The sequence below is a fragment of the Charadrius vociferus genome, unplaced genomic scaffold (genome assembly GCF_000708025.1).
Source record: "Charadrius vociferus isolate BGI_N301 unplaced genomic scaffold, ASM70802v2 scaffold46, whole genome shotgun sequence".
Lineage (NCBI taxonomy): Eukaryota > Metazoa > Chordata > Aves > Charadriiformes > Charadriidae > Charadrius > Charadrius vociferus.
This window is the reverse complement of record NW_009648710.1, coordinates 1812408-1824443: the sequence shown is the minus strand read 5'-3', so window position 1 is coordinate 1824443 and position 12036 is coordinate 1812408. Positions and strand designations below refer to the sequence as shown.

The window sequence follows — 12036 nt, the reverse complement described above, 5'->3', positions numbered from 1 at the left end:
GTAGCCTCTGAATGTACAGAATTAGGTAGGTTGGTCTCGGTTAATTGCTTTATAAGACTAGCAAACACTTTTTGTCTAGCCCCTCAGTGACAGTGGGAACTTGAGAGCTGTGCTTCCTTCCAAGAGGATTTTGACTGTGATTGCCTGTGATATTGTGGTAGTGAAATTATTCATGATGGAGATCTGTTTCATACAATATTGAAATTTCTCTAATTTGCATAAACCACCTATGACTTGCGTCTTTCACAAACTGTAGCAAGACATCTCTTTTCATCTGTAAATAAAGGATCGTATTTTCTTGTTTCCCCAGGGTGTGAATTTGTCTGGAGGACAGAAACAGCGAGTCAGTCTTGCTCGGGCGGTTTACTGTAATGCAGACATCTATTTATTTGACGATCCTTTATCAGCTGTTGACGCTCATGTTGGGAAACATATTTTTGAAAAAGTTATTGGACCAAAAGGAATCCTGAAAAATAAAGTATGTCATAATGAGATACTTGTCTCTAGAGAATGATTTGTTTTTTCTTTGCTGAGTTCAAATGATTCCAATTTTGTCAAGTTGCATATTCAGACTTTTGTTTCAAACATCTGATAAATGAAGGGATCCTTCTGAGATTTTTAGAGAACTTCTATAAAATACTGAGTTCTTACAACAGAATGTGATCTGTTTTCTGTAATTCAGAATTCTTTGATGCAAAAATCAAGTCAAGGACAGTATTTTTTCTTAAACATTCTGCGTGCCTGTCCATAGTTATTCCTGTGTAATACACAGAATTCAAGCAGCAGGAGCAGTAGTGCAACCGTTGTATTTTAGATGTTGAGTTTTTATAAACACTTTTCTTTTGCTATTTAGACACGGGTTTTGGTAACCCACGCAATCAACTATCTGCCTCAAATGGATACAATTCTGGTAATGACTGACGGAGAAATCTCTGAGATGGGCTCCTACCAGGAGCTGCTGAAGCAAGATGGGGCTTTTGCTGAGTTTCTTCGTACATATGCTAATGCTGAGCAAAGCATGGAGAACAACGGTAAGCTTGCACACAAGTTCTCTTGGGATAAGCTGATGTGTGGCATGTTAAGGGAATCACGTTAAAGGAAAAATACTGGTAGTCGAAGGAAAGCTAAAAGAAATTATTATTTCTTGTGATATACCTATACCTAGAGGTGCTTCTTTCTTGAGGGCATTGAAGGTTGCGAGATTAAACACACATTCTTCCTTAAAATTTAGGAAAGTGTGGAGTAGATCTGTGGTAAAATTCATGTCACTTCGAGCAAAATTCAGATGGTTTTGAGATCAAGTAAAGGCCAGCTGGGGTTTATAAAATCTTCCTGTACTTATTAGGATGTGTCTTCTTTATGCAGATAATTCCTTTGGGGAAAGGGAGGAGGAAGCAGCAGCTCATTTTTCTAGCTGACATCCCTGACTCCTGCTTTTGTTTTACAAAACAGCTGTAGAGCTGCACTGGTATAGGAATATACTTCATATAGTGGTTTTTTTTTTTTTTTTTTTTTTTAACCTGCACACTGTTGCAGTATTGGATTTCAGCAAGGGAACTTAATCTCTTGCCTCCAGTCTGTTTTCTTCAGGGGCTTGCCCGTAGTGGTTTCCTGACACTCCTCCATATGCCCGTGTCGAAAAATATGAGGGGGGTTTGCACTGTGCTGACTGGCGTTAACTTCTTGGCATGTGTTTGAGGCCTGTTCTGTAGCATATACCTGCTGCTGAGTGCCACAGAGCAGGCTGTCCAGAACAAGCAAGGGATTGAGCCCACTTTTCCCTTCATCTTCCATTTGGAAAACCCTTGGTTCCCCACCCATTCCCTGAAGCGAAAGCAGAGGCATTTTTTATCTATTCCTCATGTGCATGTCACAGGGAAAACAGAAATGGTGCCACATTCAGCTGCACTGATGAAGCTGTGAAGTGTTAAACAGGTGTTGAATGGCTGCCTTTGGCAAGGGGCTGCTCCTGATGCTCATCTAAAAGTTCCTTGTGTGGGGGATGCGGCGGTCTGCCTTACTCTCTGAAGCTGCCCTCTGTCCAGGTTGGCAACACAGACTGCCTTTGGAGACTGTGAACGAGCAGAGTCTGTTTTCCTGGATGTGTACAGTGGCATCTTCTCCTGGCTCCATCTCCTGCGTCCAGCCATCCCTGACGGGGAGCTGGATTTGGGGGCGATGTGTTGAGCTGAGGCTCAAGGTCAGGATGCCCTGCTGTAGCCTAGCTCTTCTCCTGGAAGAGTCTCTTAATCTGCCTCAATTGGTGCTCTGCAGACTGAGATGCTGGTTTGGGTGGACACTGTCTGTAAACAATGAGTTCTGTATGGGTGGGGTCTGCCACTGTGAGAAGCACTGTGGGAAGAGATTTTATGGGCGCAGAATCCAGCTAACTTCTGTGTATTTTCTGTAGGTGCTCATATTGGCTACTTGGAGCACAGTCAGATTTGTTGCAGTCTTCAGTGAACGAGACTTCTGGAGACAAATTTTTTCAGTGCTTCCCTAGGAAGATAACAAGTTGACTTGTACAAAGATTTGCCTCCTTTAATAGCCTTCTTCTTTTAGCCTTTGTCTCCTCCCCTTTCCAAGTGTATGGTAGCTTTTAAAGTCCTTTACATTAAAGTTACTTTACTTTTCCATTTAAGTACTGATTCTTTTTTCAGTATTCACTCAAAAGTGAGCCGGTGCTTTATCTTTTGCCATGCTTCTCTGTAGTCGTCTAATAAAAGACACTTTTAAGTATGACCCTGGTGATTCAGAGAGAATTGCTATATCACAGGGTTGGCCTATTTGCAGCAAATTAGTTTCACAGTTTTGGTCGTGTGATTTTCTGCGAATGGTAAGCAGTGAAAAATAGGGACATTGTTTGTCTGGTTCACAGGGATAATATTAATATCTATCAGATGTGTAAAAGATCGCTAAATATTATTAAAAATCACAGGTTCTTGGATAAACAGAGTGATCTATGATGGCAGCCAGCCTGAGCTAGCTGGAGGGGATCTGCACACCCACTTTAAAAGGGAGGCTCCCTTATGTCTGAAGCTATGCGTTGGCAGCCTGAAAATGCTTAAGTTGGAGCACAGTAGAAAACTGTGGATTGGTGCTTTCTGGCTGGAATACATCCTGCTTCTGCAAGGGTGGGAAAGCCTCTCCTCCTACCCGGCCTCTGAGGTTCAGCTGCCAGTCTGCTCCCCACTGCCTCCCAGCCCTTCTCTCCTGTTGGGATTCCTGAGGGTTACCTGTCTGTGTGCTTTCCTGCTGCTTTTCCCATCCTCAGCTTCATGGTGTTTCTTCTGTGTGTGGGAAAACTTCCCACTCCAGAAAGCTGCTCCCGTGTGAGTCTTTGGGATGGTTTGGAGAGAAGGTGTGAGCCCCCCCTTCTTCTCCAGCATCCTACTTGATGCAGAAGGCAGTGACAAGGATGGCAGCAGTAGCTGCTCAGCCACAGGAAATGCAATGCAGCATTGCTGCTTTCAGCTGTGGATATACAAGATGGGTGCCTTACTGTGTCTACGGTGTGTAATCTTCTCCAAAGTGACTGGAACTACATGTAAAATAACCTACCAGGTTCTATAAAAAGCAACCAAATTCTCTTGCTGTTAGCAGTTGTTCCATTCTCTGGCATTTAGTGTGGCTGATATGCTGATGCCTGTGCAGTACTGCTCCTGCCTGTGCAGATTGGTCTGGAGTCATACGTGTGGCCTTGACTCCTGTGAGTGCATTTCTTTTTTGGTGACCTCCTATGTCCCGCCTTCCCCCTCCAGACTGTTCACTGATGCTGCAATACCTCTTGCTGTAGAGGTAACAAATAGTTACTTTAAGATTACCTTTCTTATGACTATTTTCCCTTGTCTCCCATACAAACTAATGCAGCAGATTTTAATTTTTGTTTTAACTTGTGTGGGTTGGGGTTGTGCTGTTTTTTTTTCCAAATAGCTTCAGCCTAAACTTTGGTCTGTCCTTGAAAAGCCTGGAGCTATTTTTAGGATTTGTGGGGAGTAAAAGTGGCTCCACAGAAGTGCAACTGCACCGTAAAGTTGAAATACTTTAACTGTGTGGTTCATCTTTGGTCTTGAGTACAGTGCCTGAAAGCTAGAGATGTACAGCCCAATTATTAATTCTAAATCTTCTTTACCTTGTGTGGGCTGTGCTTCAGAGGGCTGTCCTCCCCAGCATTTGGCACAGTGACTTTGCAGTCATATGAAGAGCTGAAAGGCCTTTCAGTGGCTATTCAGTTCATTTTTATTTTTTTATATGAGAGTTTTCAGCACAACAGGCTTACTCAATTTGGTTTGGAGGGAAAGGGGGTTAAAAGTATGCTGAGAACTGCTAAGGGTCTGGACTGTAGGGTTTAGTTCAACAATCTGCATATCTTGCATATTTTGAAAGGAAGTTTCTTGATCTGTCACTTGTAGCTGTTCAATTTGAATGTCTTTGGCTTTTTTCTTAAATTTTGTGGACTTAATTTCTCAAATTCTGGGTGTTGTCCTGTACGAAGTAGAAATCTACTGTTTTGAAAAGGTGGTATGGTACAGGAGTAAAATTCACAGGGCCTTGCTCGGCCTCTGTGTAAACTGTTTCCCCGTTGCAGCAGCAAGGGAAAAAAAAAAGATTTATTTTTGAAGTGCTGAATTTGGAAGGAAGATAGTTTTCTTGCTGAATGGCTTTGTATTACACACTAGGTGGTAGTGTGTATTTCATAATAAAAATTAACTCTGCAATATGGGCTGGGATTTCATATCTGCAAGGAAAAATGTTGTGCCTTCATGATTGTGGTCTCCTAGTGAAGCCCGGGACACCTGTATTTTGTGGCTGTGCATCTTTCTAACAGCATGGGGCTGAGTTAAGCTTAATAGCTGTGTTGGTTAGTTAAGGTAGCTTGTATGATGCTTGTTGGGATGGTTGGGTGCGTCTCTCCTTTCTGACTCCTTGGAAGGCAAGAGTTAAATATTGAGATGCATTGTATCGCTTCAGAATGTTATTGTGGAGTCTGGACCTGAGTAGTAACTCAGGAAACACCTGTCTGTGTCAGGAAATAATTTGACTTTCTCTTAAATTCATTTCACTTCTAGCAAAATTCAGCTCTTTCCTTTCTCTCTCCTATTTGCAGCCTCTGCCCCAAATGGCAGAAGCAAATATTGATTCAAGATGAGTGCTATTAGGGTATCAAGGTGCTTGGCAGAGTGAAATATCTTGCTACTTATTACTAATCTGTCTATGCAGGATGATCACTGGGGACTACATAGTAGATGGGACTAAGTAAACCTGTGCTACCACAGCTCTCCTTCTGTCATTGCGGTTGCATGACTAAAGCAAGGCAGAATAGCATAGCTGTGGGAGGAGAGATGTAGACAAAAGTTGCCACTCTGAAAACGTGATGCTTTGCATGTTTTATGTTAAGGTCAGGGATTCTCATAAGATTCTTGAATGAATTCTTTTCCCAAGCTCTGGGGAAAATGCGTATGGTAGTTCCCTATAGTGAGGTTTTTCTGTCATTATCAATATGAGGCCACTTTAGAGTCACTTTTTTTGATTCTCTCTTCATTAGTGCATATCTTAAAAGAAGGGAAGTTTGTTGATTTGTCACTTGTAGCCATCTGATTTGAATTTTTTCTTTTTCCTCAAGTTTGTCTTTTCTGACTCTGTGTGAGGCTTGGGATTAAAAAGAGATCCATTTCAACAACTTTATTCCTGCCTTGGGCGTTTATGGTTTTGTGGTTTAGGTTGTGCTACTCGGATGCATTTGTGTTTGTAAAGATTGAAAATGGTTGAGTGCATTCTGGAAAAAGTTAATCATATATACTTTTAGACTCAGATCCTTCATTAGAAGGAACGATTCAACCTCTGGAAACAGGTAACTGCTTTTGTACCATGTGGCTTTATATTACTGCTTGTGTTGGAGTAATATGAGTAGCTGCAGTTCCTTGAGTCATTTTTAGAAGAATTTTGTCTGCACAATAGAAGGTATCTGCTCGGTTTGCATGTTACTTGTTTGTGTGATGCTACAACAGTTGGTGTGTCAGCTTGTAGATAACTCATCAGCAGCAATTCTTTATCTTGAACGCTTCCATAAGGAAGCTTTAACTAAACTTTGAAGGTGCACCCAGAACTTAGGAGTGTAGTGAGTGTGCCCAGAGAGGCAGTGGTCAGGATTGAGACCCGAAGGTCCTTTTTGTTCTCATATGTGTATTCAGTACTTTGCAGCTGTTCCCACTTTGGTGAGTTTATACCCTAGGTGCACATGCCAGATTTACTAGGGCAATCTTGAGCATTTTTCATTCTCAAGAGGTGAATACAATATAAGCGGGAATTGTAGCCTATGGCATGAAATCAAATTTAAGAGCTGTTATGGGATGATGGCTTATTTGTGGTTTTGTTTTGTTCATGTGTGTTCAGGACTTTAGTGATGCTCTAAAGTGATATGACGCTGGAATGCTTGCTGGTTTTCATAAAGGAGCCTTTCAAAAGACATGCTGTCAAGTACTTAAAATAACCAGCAGTCCCATATTGGTTTGCTCTCATTTGTATAAATAAAAATAAGAACTAAATCATTGAACCTTTCACTTTCTTGCATTTTCTGCTTTTTTTCCCTGCTTCTAGACCACACTGAATAGTTTAGCTTTGGGTTTTTGGAGTAATGGACCAGTGTTCAGTTTGCAGACACAGAAGGGAACAGCTTTATCTTCAAGCAGTCCACACTTAATGTATTGATGAACTGGTTTATGCATATATTTTGCTTTAGTATAAAAACATGAAAACTTCAGATTTTAGATCTATACAAATTTTCCTATGTATTTTTTGAATAGATGCAGGTGGGCTTTTTTTTTGTTTCCATAAACTATGCATAAACCCTTTAAAATGCAAAATTCTTTTTTTGTTACATAGTCTGAATTAACTTTCATACTGGAAAATAGAGTTCTATTTAATTGACAATTAATATTTTAGGAGTCAGTAATTTGTTTTGTATTAGGAAAATGATGACATAGTTTGAACATCGAAGTTTTACTCATGGCCCTGTATTACACTGAATTAAGTTGCTCAGAGAAAGCTTAATATTTCAAGCTCACAGGTTTTTAGACAATTGTCTCGTGTGCTGCATCTTGTTACAAATGGGATGTTGTGGGATAACAAGACCTTTTTTTGAGAAGTGGCATTCATAGAAAGATCTCTTGCTTAAATTAATCTGATTTCTGTGATTGCTTAAAACTACCAGGCTTTTGCATGTTGCTTCTTGCTAAATTTTGCAGGAAGGCTCAAAGTTAATAGCACATGCCTTCAGTTCTTACAGCTTCACTCCATCATTTACTAGAATGTCTTCTCATTGCACTCTAAAATGAAAATAATTTATAGTTAACTGTGTAAAAGTTGTGCCTTGAAAAGGAGTGGTTGGATTGGTTGGTTTTTTTTTTCCACAGAGTGAGTCATAGTGTGATTTGGTATTGCATGTTTTAACTTCAAGTATGTCCTCATAATTATATTACATTATTATTATTGATCTACATTTGGCAGAAAAATAAATGTTCACTTTATGTCTTGGCAACTAATCCTGTTGAGATAGAACTAAACTGATCTGTTCACCTGGTCAATTATCTGTTAGTATATGTAAATACTTGTGTTCCTCCCTTTGTTTGCACAGTAGGAGTGCAGGGGGCATTTAGGATTGAAATGAAACTTTTGTATCTTTTTACTTACCATTTTCATGTTGACTTTTTCACACCCCACCCCACCCCCCCAGATACAAATAGTCCATCTGGAAAGGAGGGAAAGCCTGTAGAAAATGGAGTCCTTGTGAACGAAGCCCCTGGAAAATTGTCCCCCCGCCCCCCTTTCTGTCCTGTTACTTGGTTTGTGGACAAAGAGTAATTTGGTGTTTATGGTATTTGTTAAAGGATCATGCTGGATCCAGCAGCCTGAGAGAGTTGAGGCTGCTGCTGCTGCATGGCTCCAGGTCCAACAGTAGCAAGGCTGAAGATGTACTCCCAGCAGGCACACGCAGACAGAGTGTACATACACACCACATGTATACAGGGCTGGCCACACTTAGAGCACCCACACAAACACAGCACCAAATGGCCTAATCCTGTTCCCATCTCTGCCTGAGCAGGACAGAGGTTCACTAGTGAGAATATAAGATACGTGTACATACAATGTGGATCCCTCCACGCGTTGGGGTCGACACTCAGCCTGCCCGATAGCTGTCCCTGGGCCCTAGTTGCTAGCACCTGGGCGTATGAACCTTTGAGGCTGCAGCCCTGCTCCAGTTGCTGGTACAGACTGTTGTGTATGCATGTCTACACACACAGAGCTCTTGTGCTGCTCTTCTTTCCAGGTGAAGAAACAATTATGTTGTAGCAAGGTACCATGGGTTTGGCTCACCTAAAGGGAGGGTATTGTATTGGCCAGTCCATGCGCTTTCCTAAGGCTTCTCCATTTGCCTGCTGTCAGATGGGACAAAGTGCTAAGTGGACCTTTAGTCAGACCTAGTACAGCTGCTGTTATGCTTGAGAGAGGCCAAAGGCAATCACTCTGATTATACCTTCCTGAAAAGCAATCTCATAGCCTATGTCTTATTCTTATGGCATTCTAAAGATACTGTATTTCTGGAAGCTACTAAGTGTCTGGGAGTACAATTGCCCATTTTGATGCCAGTGTGGGTACCCTTTTTGCAGTTCAATAGCTGCACTGTATATGATGTAAAAGGCTGATGTTGATGATCACCAAGCATTTTTCTTTTGGGAGTTTGATTGCTCAACCAAGACTTGTTTGACTGGCTAGCCTGTTACTTGTATCTGAAGATAGATAGTTGAGAATTGAATGCCGTCATGGAGGGTTAGAGGTGCACTGTGAGGGGAGGAGGGAAGCACTAGTAACTATTGGCCTTATGATGACTGGTTAGGGGATTGATTATCACCAGAGTAATATAAGTCACTGACTTGGAGCTGTGGACTATTGTGTCTATTTATGGAGTAAACACCTGGCCTGTATCATGCTAAGACTGAAAAATAAATGTCTTCAAACAGGCAACTCAGTAACTCTTCAACATACAGCAGAGACACTGGGAAGTCACAGCACCAGAGCAGCACAGCAGAGCTGCAGAAGCCACTTGCTGAAAAGAATTCCTGGAAACTAACAGAGGCTGACACAGCGAAGACCGGGAGGGTAAGGTCTCCCATCCCCACTTCTGCACTCTTTTTCAGTTTCGGGAAAATCCACAGAGTTCAGAAGAAATAGCTTCCAAAGACTATGTAACTGGGGTGAGAAAGGTCTGAGTGGATGCTTGGACTTGCTGCTTGTTGTGTAGTACTTCATGGGAGTGTTGCTGTGCCCTCTGCTCCCAAAGCTGAGCCCCAGGTTTGCGTGCAGTAAGAGTGCTGACACGAAAACTTTTGTTTAAGATGATGGGCCTGACCACATCAAAGTTTAAAAGAAGAAATGAAAACCTTTCAGCTATTTCTTGGAGAGAGTTTGTGACGAATTAGGTGACCTAATGAAATCTGCCCTTCAGCGTTAGGAGCTGGAATTGCCTCAGATGAATTTAAGCCAAGTTTCCACTGTAGACACAAGTATCTAATCCCAGGATACCCAGGGCTTTCTGAGAAACCTGAGAGTGAAGTTCCTGGGAAAATGGCAGTTATACCTCCTAGCAGTGTTGCTTGAATCCTCTGGTTAAAGATAGATCATAAGATACAATCCATGTGGAGCAAGGATTTAATTAAAGGCTATATAATCTCGTGGTAAAAAGAGAGATCCAAAAACTGGAACTCCTCAGTGCTTGCCCTGGAAGGATGTCGGGTTTGGCATATCTCCATAGAACACTTTGCAGCTTGTGTTCCCAAGCAGTGGCTCTCTGGAGTGCAACTGTTGTGGTTTATGGTCTGATGCAGGGATACTGACTTTAAATAGGGGCTGAAGAAGGGGGAATTGCTGGTTTTGCAACTTAACCTGCAAAATGAATGTGGTTTTTTTTTTTTTTTTTTTCCCCTGCTGACTTTAGGTAAAGGCAACAGTGTACTGGGACTACATGAAAGCAATTGGACTCTTTATCTCTTTCTTGAGCATTTTCCTCTTTATGTGTAATCACATAGCCTCCCTGGCTTCCAACTACTGGCTAAGTTTATGGACAGATGATCCTGTTATCAATGGGACACAGCAGTACACAAACGTCAGACTGGGAGTGTATGGAGCACTGGGAATTTCTCAAGGTTTGCTTGGTCTTACCTATTTCAAGATTAGCTGGTTCAGAGTGTTTCTAGTGCACTTGGTGACCTTGTATCCATGGAACTGCAGCAGCATTTTGCTAAGGATTTGAGTGTGGGTTGTTTTTTTTTTTTTTTTTCCTTTGTAGAAAGATGAAAAACTTGAGTGAATAAAGAAAGAAAAAAAGAAAAGGCAAGCAAACAAACCTATAAAATTATTCAGTTAGTGAATATGGGTTTCTTTTGTTTGTACAAAACCCCCTGGTTTGCAGTGCTTGATGAGCCAGCAGTTGGTGACAAAACATCTGACCCAGGAAATGACTCCTTAGCCTGTAAACGAACTCTGCTGGCCCAGTTTGCAGGGACAGTTTGCCACAGGAGACCATGGCTATACTGCGTCCCTTGCAGCCATGGCCTGGCTGAGCTGTGTTGGCTGGTGTTACCCCTGACTGTTTCAGGGTCCATCCAAGGCACCATGGGGAGGCCAGCTCAGCAGCTTTTTGTGTGTCCTCTTTGTGGTCAAAATTTGTTTGCCATGAAAAACGCCCCAAGTACCCCACTTCAGAATTGCCATAAAAATCTTGTAATAAAAACTAAGTGACACCTTAAAATTCAGTAGTCTTACTCAAGGAAAGTGGTCAAATATCACACAGTATTCTGTGATGCAGAAACAACTTCTTCCGTGAGAGAAATGTGGTGTTTTCACTGATATATTTTTTTAATTACTTGCAGCAATTGCTGAGTCTACCTGTAGTGAACCCTGGTTCTCAGGGTTATTGTACTAGAGATGTGCAAATGATAAGTGATGACAAAATGAGGGAAAGCGTTTTGTGTGAGAGGTGGAAGCATTTAAAAACAAGTTTTCTTTTTTAGGTATTGCTGTGTTTGGCTACTCGATGGTTGTGTCGATAGGGGGAATATTTGCTTCACGACACCTGCACCTTAACCTGCTGCACAATGTCCTCAGGTCTCCAATGAGTTTCTTTGAACGTACACCCAGTGGAAATCTGGTGAACCGTTTCTCGAAGGAGATAGATACCATTGACTCCACCATTCCACCAATTATCAAGATGTTCATGGGCTCGACATTTAACGTGATTGGGGCTTGTATCATCATTCTGTTGGCCACACCTATAGCTGCTGTCATTATTCCACCTCTGGGACTTGTCTACTTCTTTGTGCAGGTGAGGGGTGTTAGGGGGCACCAGGACCAGCAGTCACTCATCCTCTGTTATTTAAGACAGTTCTTACTCTGCGCTAGGATGGATTTTAATGTGTTTGACTTGAGTCATGCTTGACTGACTGTGCTTTGCATGGTTTATTGATTAGCTGACGTTAGCAGAGCATTTCCTTCCGTTGTCATGTGTAGAATGACTTCTGTGCAGAAGGTAATCCTTTCATACATAAGCAGACTTTATAAAAATGCCATTAGATTTTTGAGGCAAATTTTGTTTAGCTTATTGCTCAGAGCCCAAGTACGGAAGAGTGTGGCTTTTTCTAAAACTTGCTTCCAAACAAGAGAGCAGCCTTTAGAGGGGTATGTGTGTGTTGCTGGTGTGCTTCTTTTGTCAGAGTATTGTTTACAAAGTAAGAGAATGGTGTCAGCCTTTCAGTCCTGTCTTGGGTAGGCAGGGTGTGCTTGCTTCACTCTTGCTTTACTGTTAGAAATCTGGCAGAGCCAGTACAGATCGGAGAGAAGAAGCTGAATTATGACTTTGACTCTTGAATTAGTGAATCTATCAGGCTCCATTGGTAAACCTTAAAGGCAGTGATGTGTGTGTTTTGTACTGTTGAACTAAGCTTGCAGAGAAAAGAAAAAGGAGAAAATGGCTATCACATGAGA

General features: G+C 41.7%; 1 protein-coding gene across 1 annotated transcript in view; it reads left to right on the top strand.

The window, feature by feature from the left end:
- Nucleotides 1-12036, top strand: part of LOC104287877 (multidrug resistance-associated protein 1-like) — a 55503-nt gene that overhangs the window by 34128 nt on the left and 9339 nt on the right. The window contains 6 exon segments of the mRNA XM_009886611.1: nt 311-478; nt 854-1031; nt 7733-7813; nt 9014-9156; nt 9992-10199; nt 11067-11377. Of these exon segments, the coding sequence (XP_009884913.1) occupies nt 311-478; nt 854-1031; nt 7733-7813; nt 9014-9156; nt 9992-10199; nt 11067-11377 (1089 nt within the window).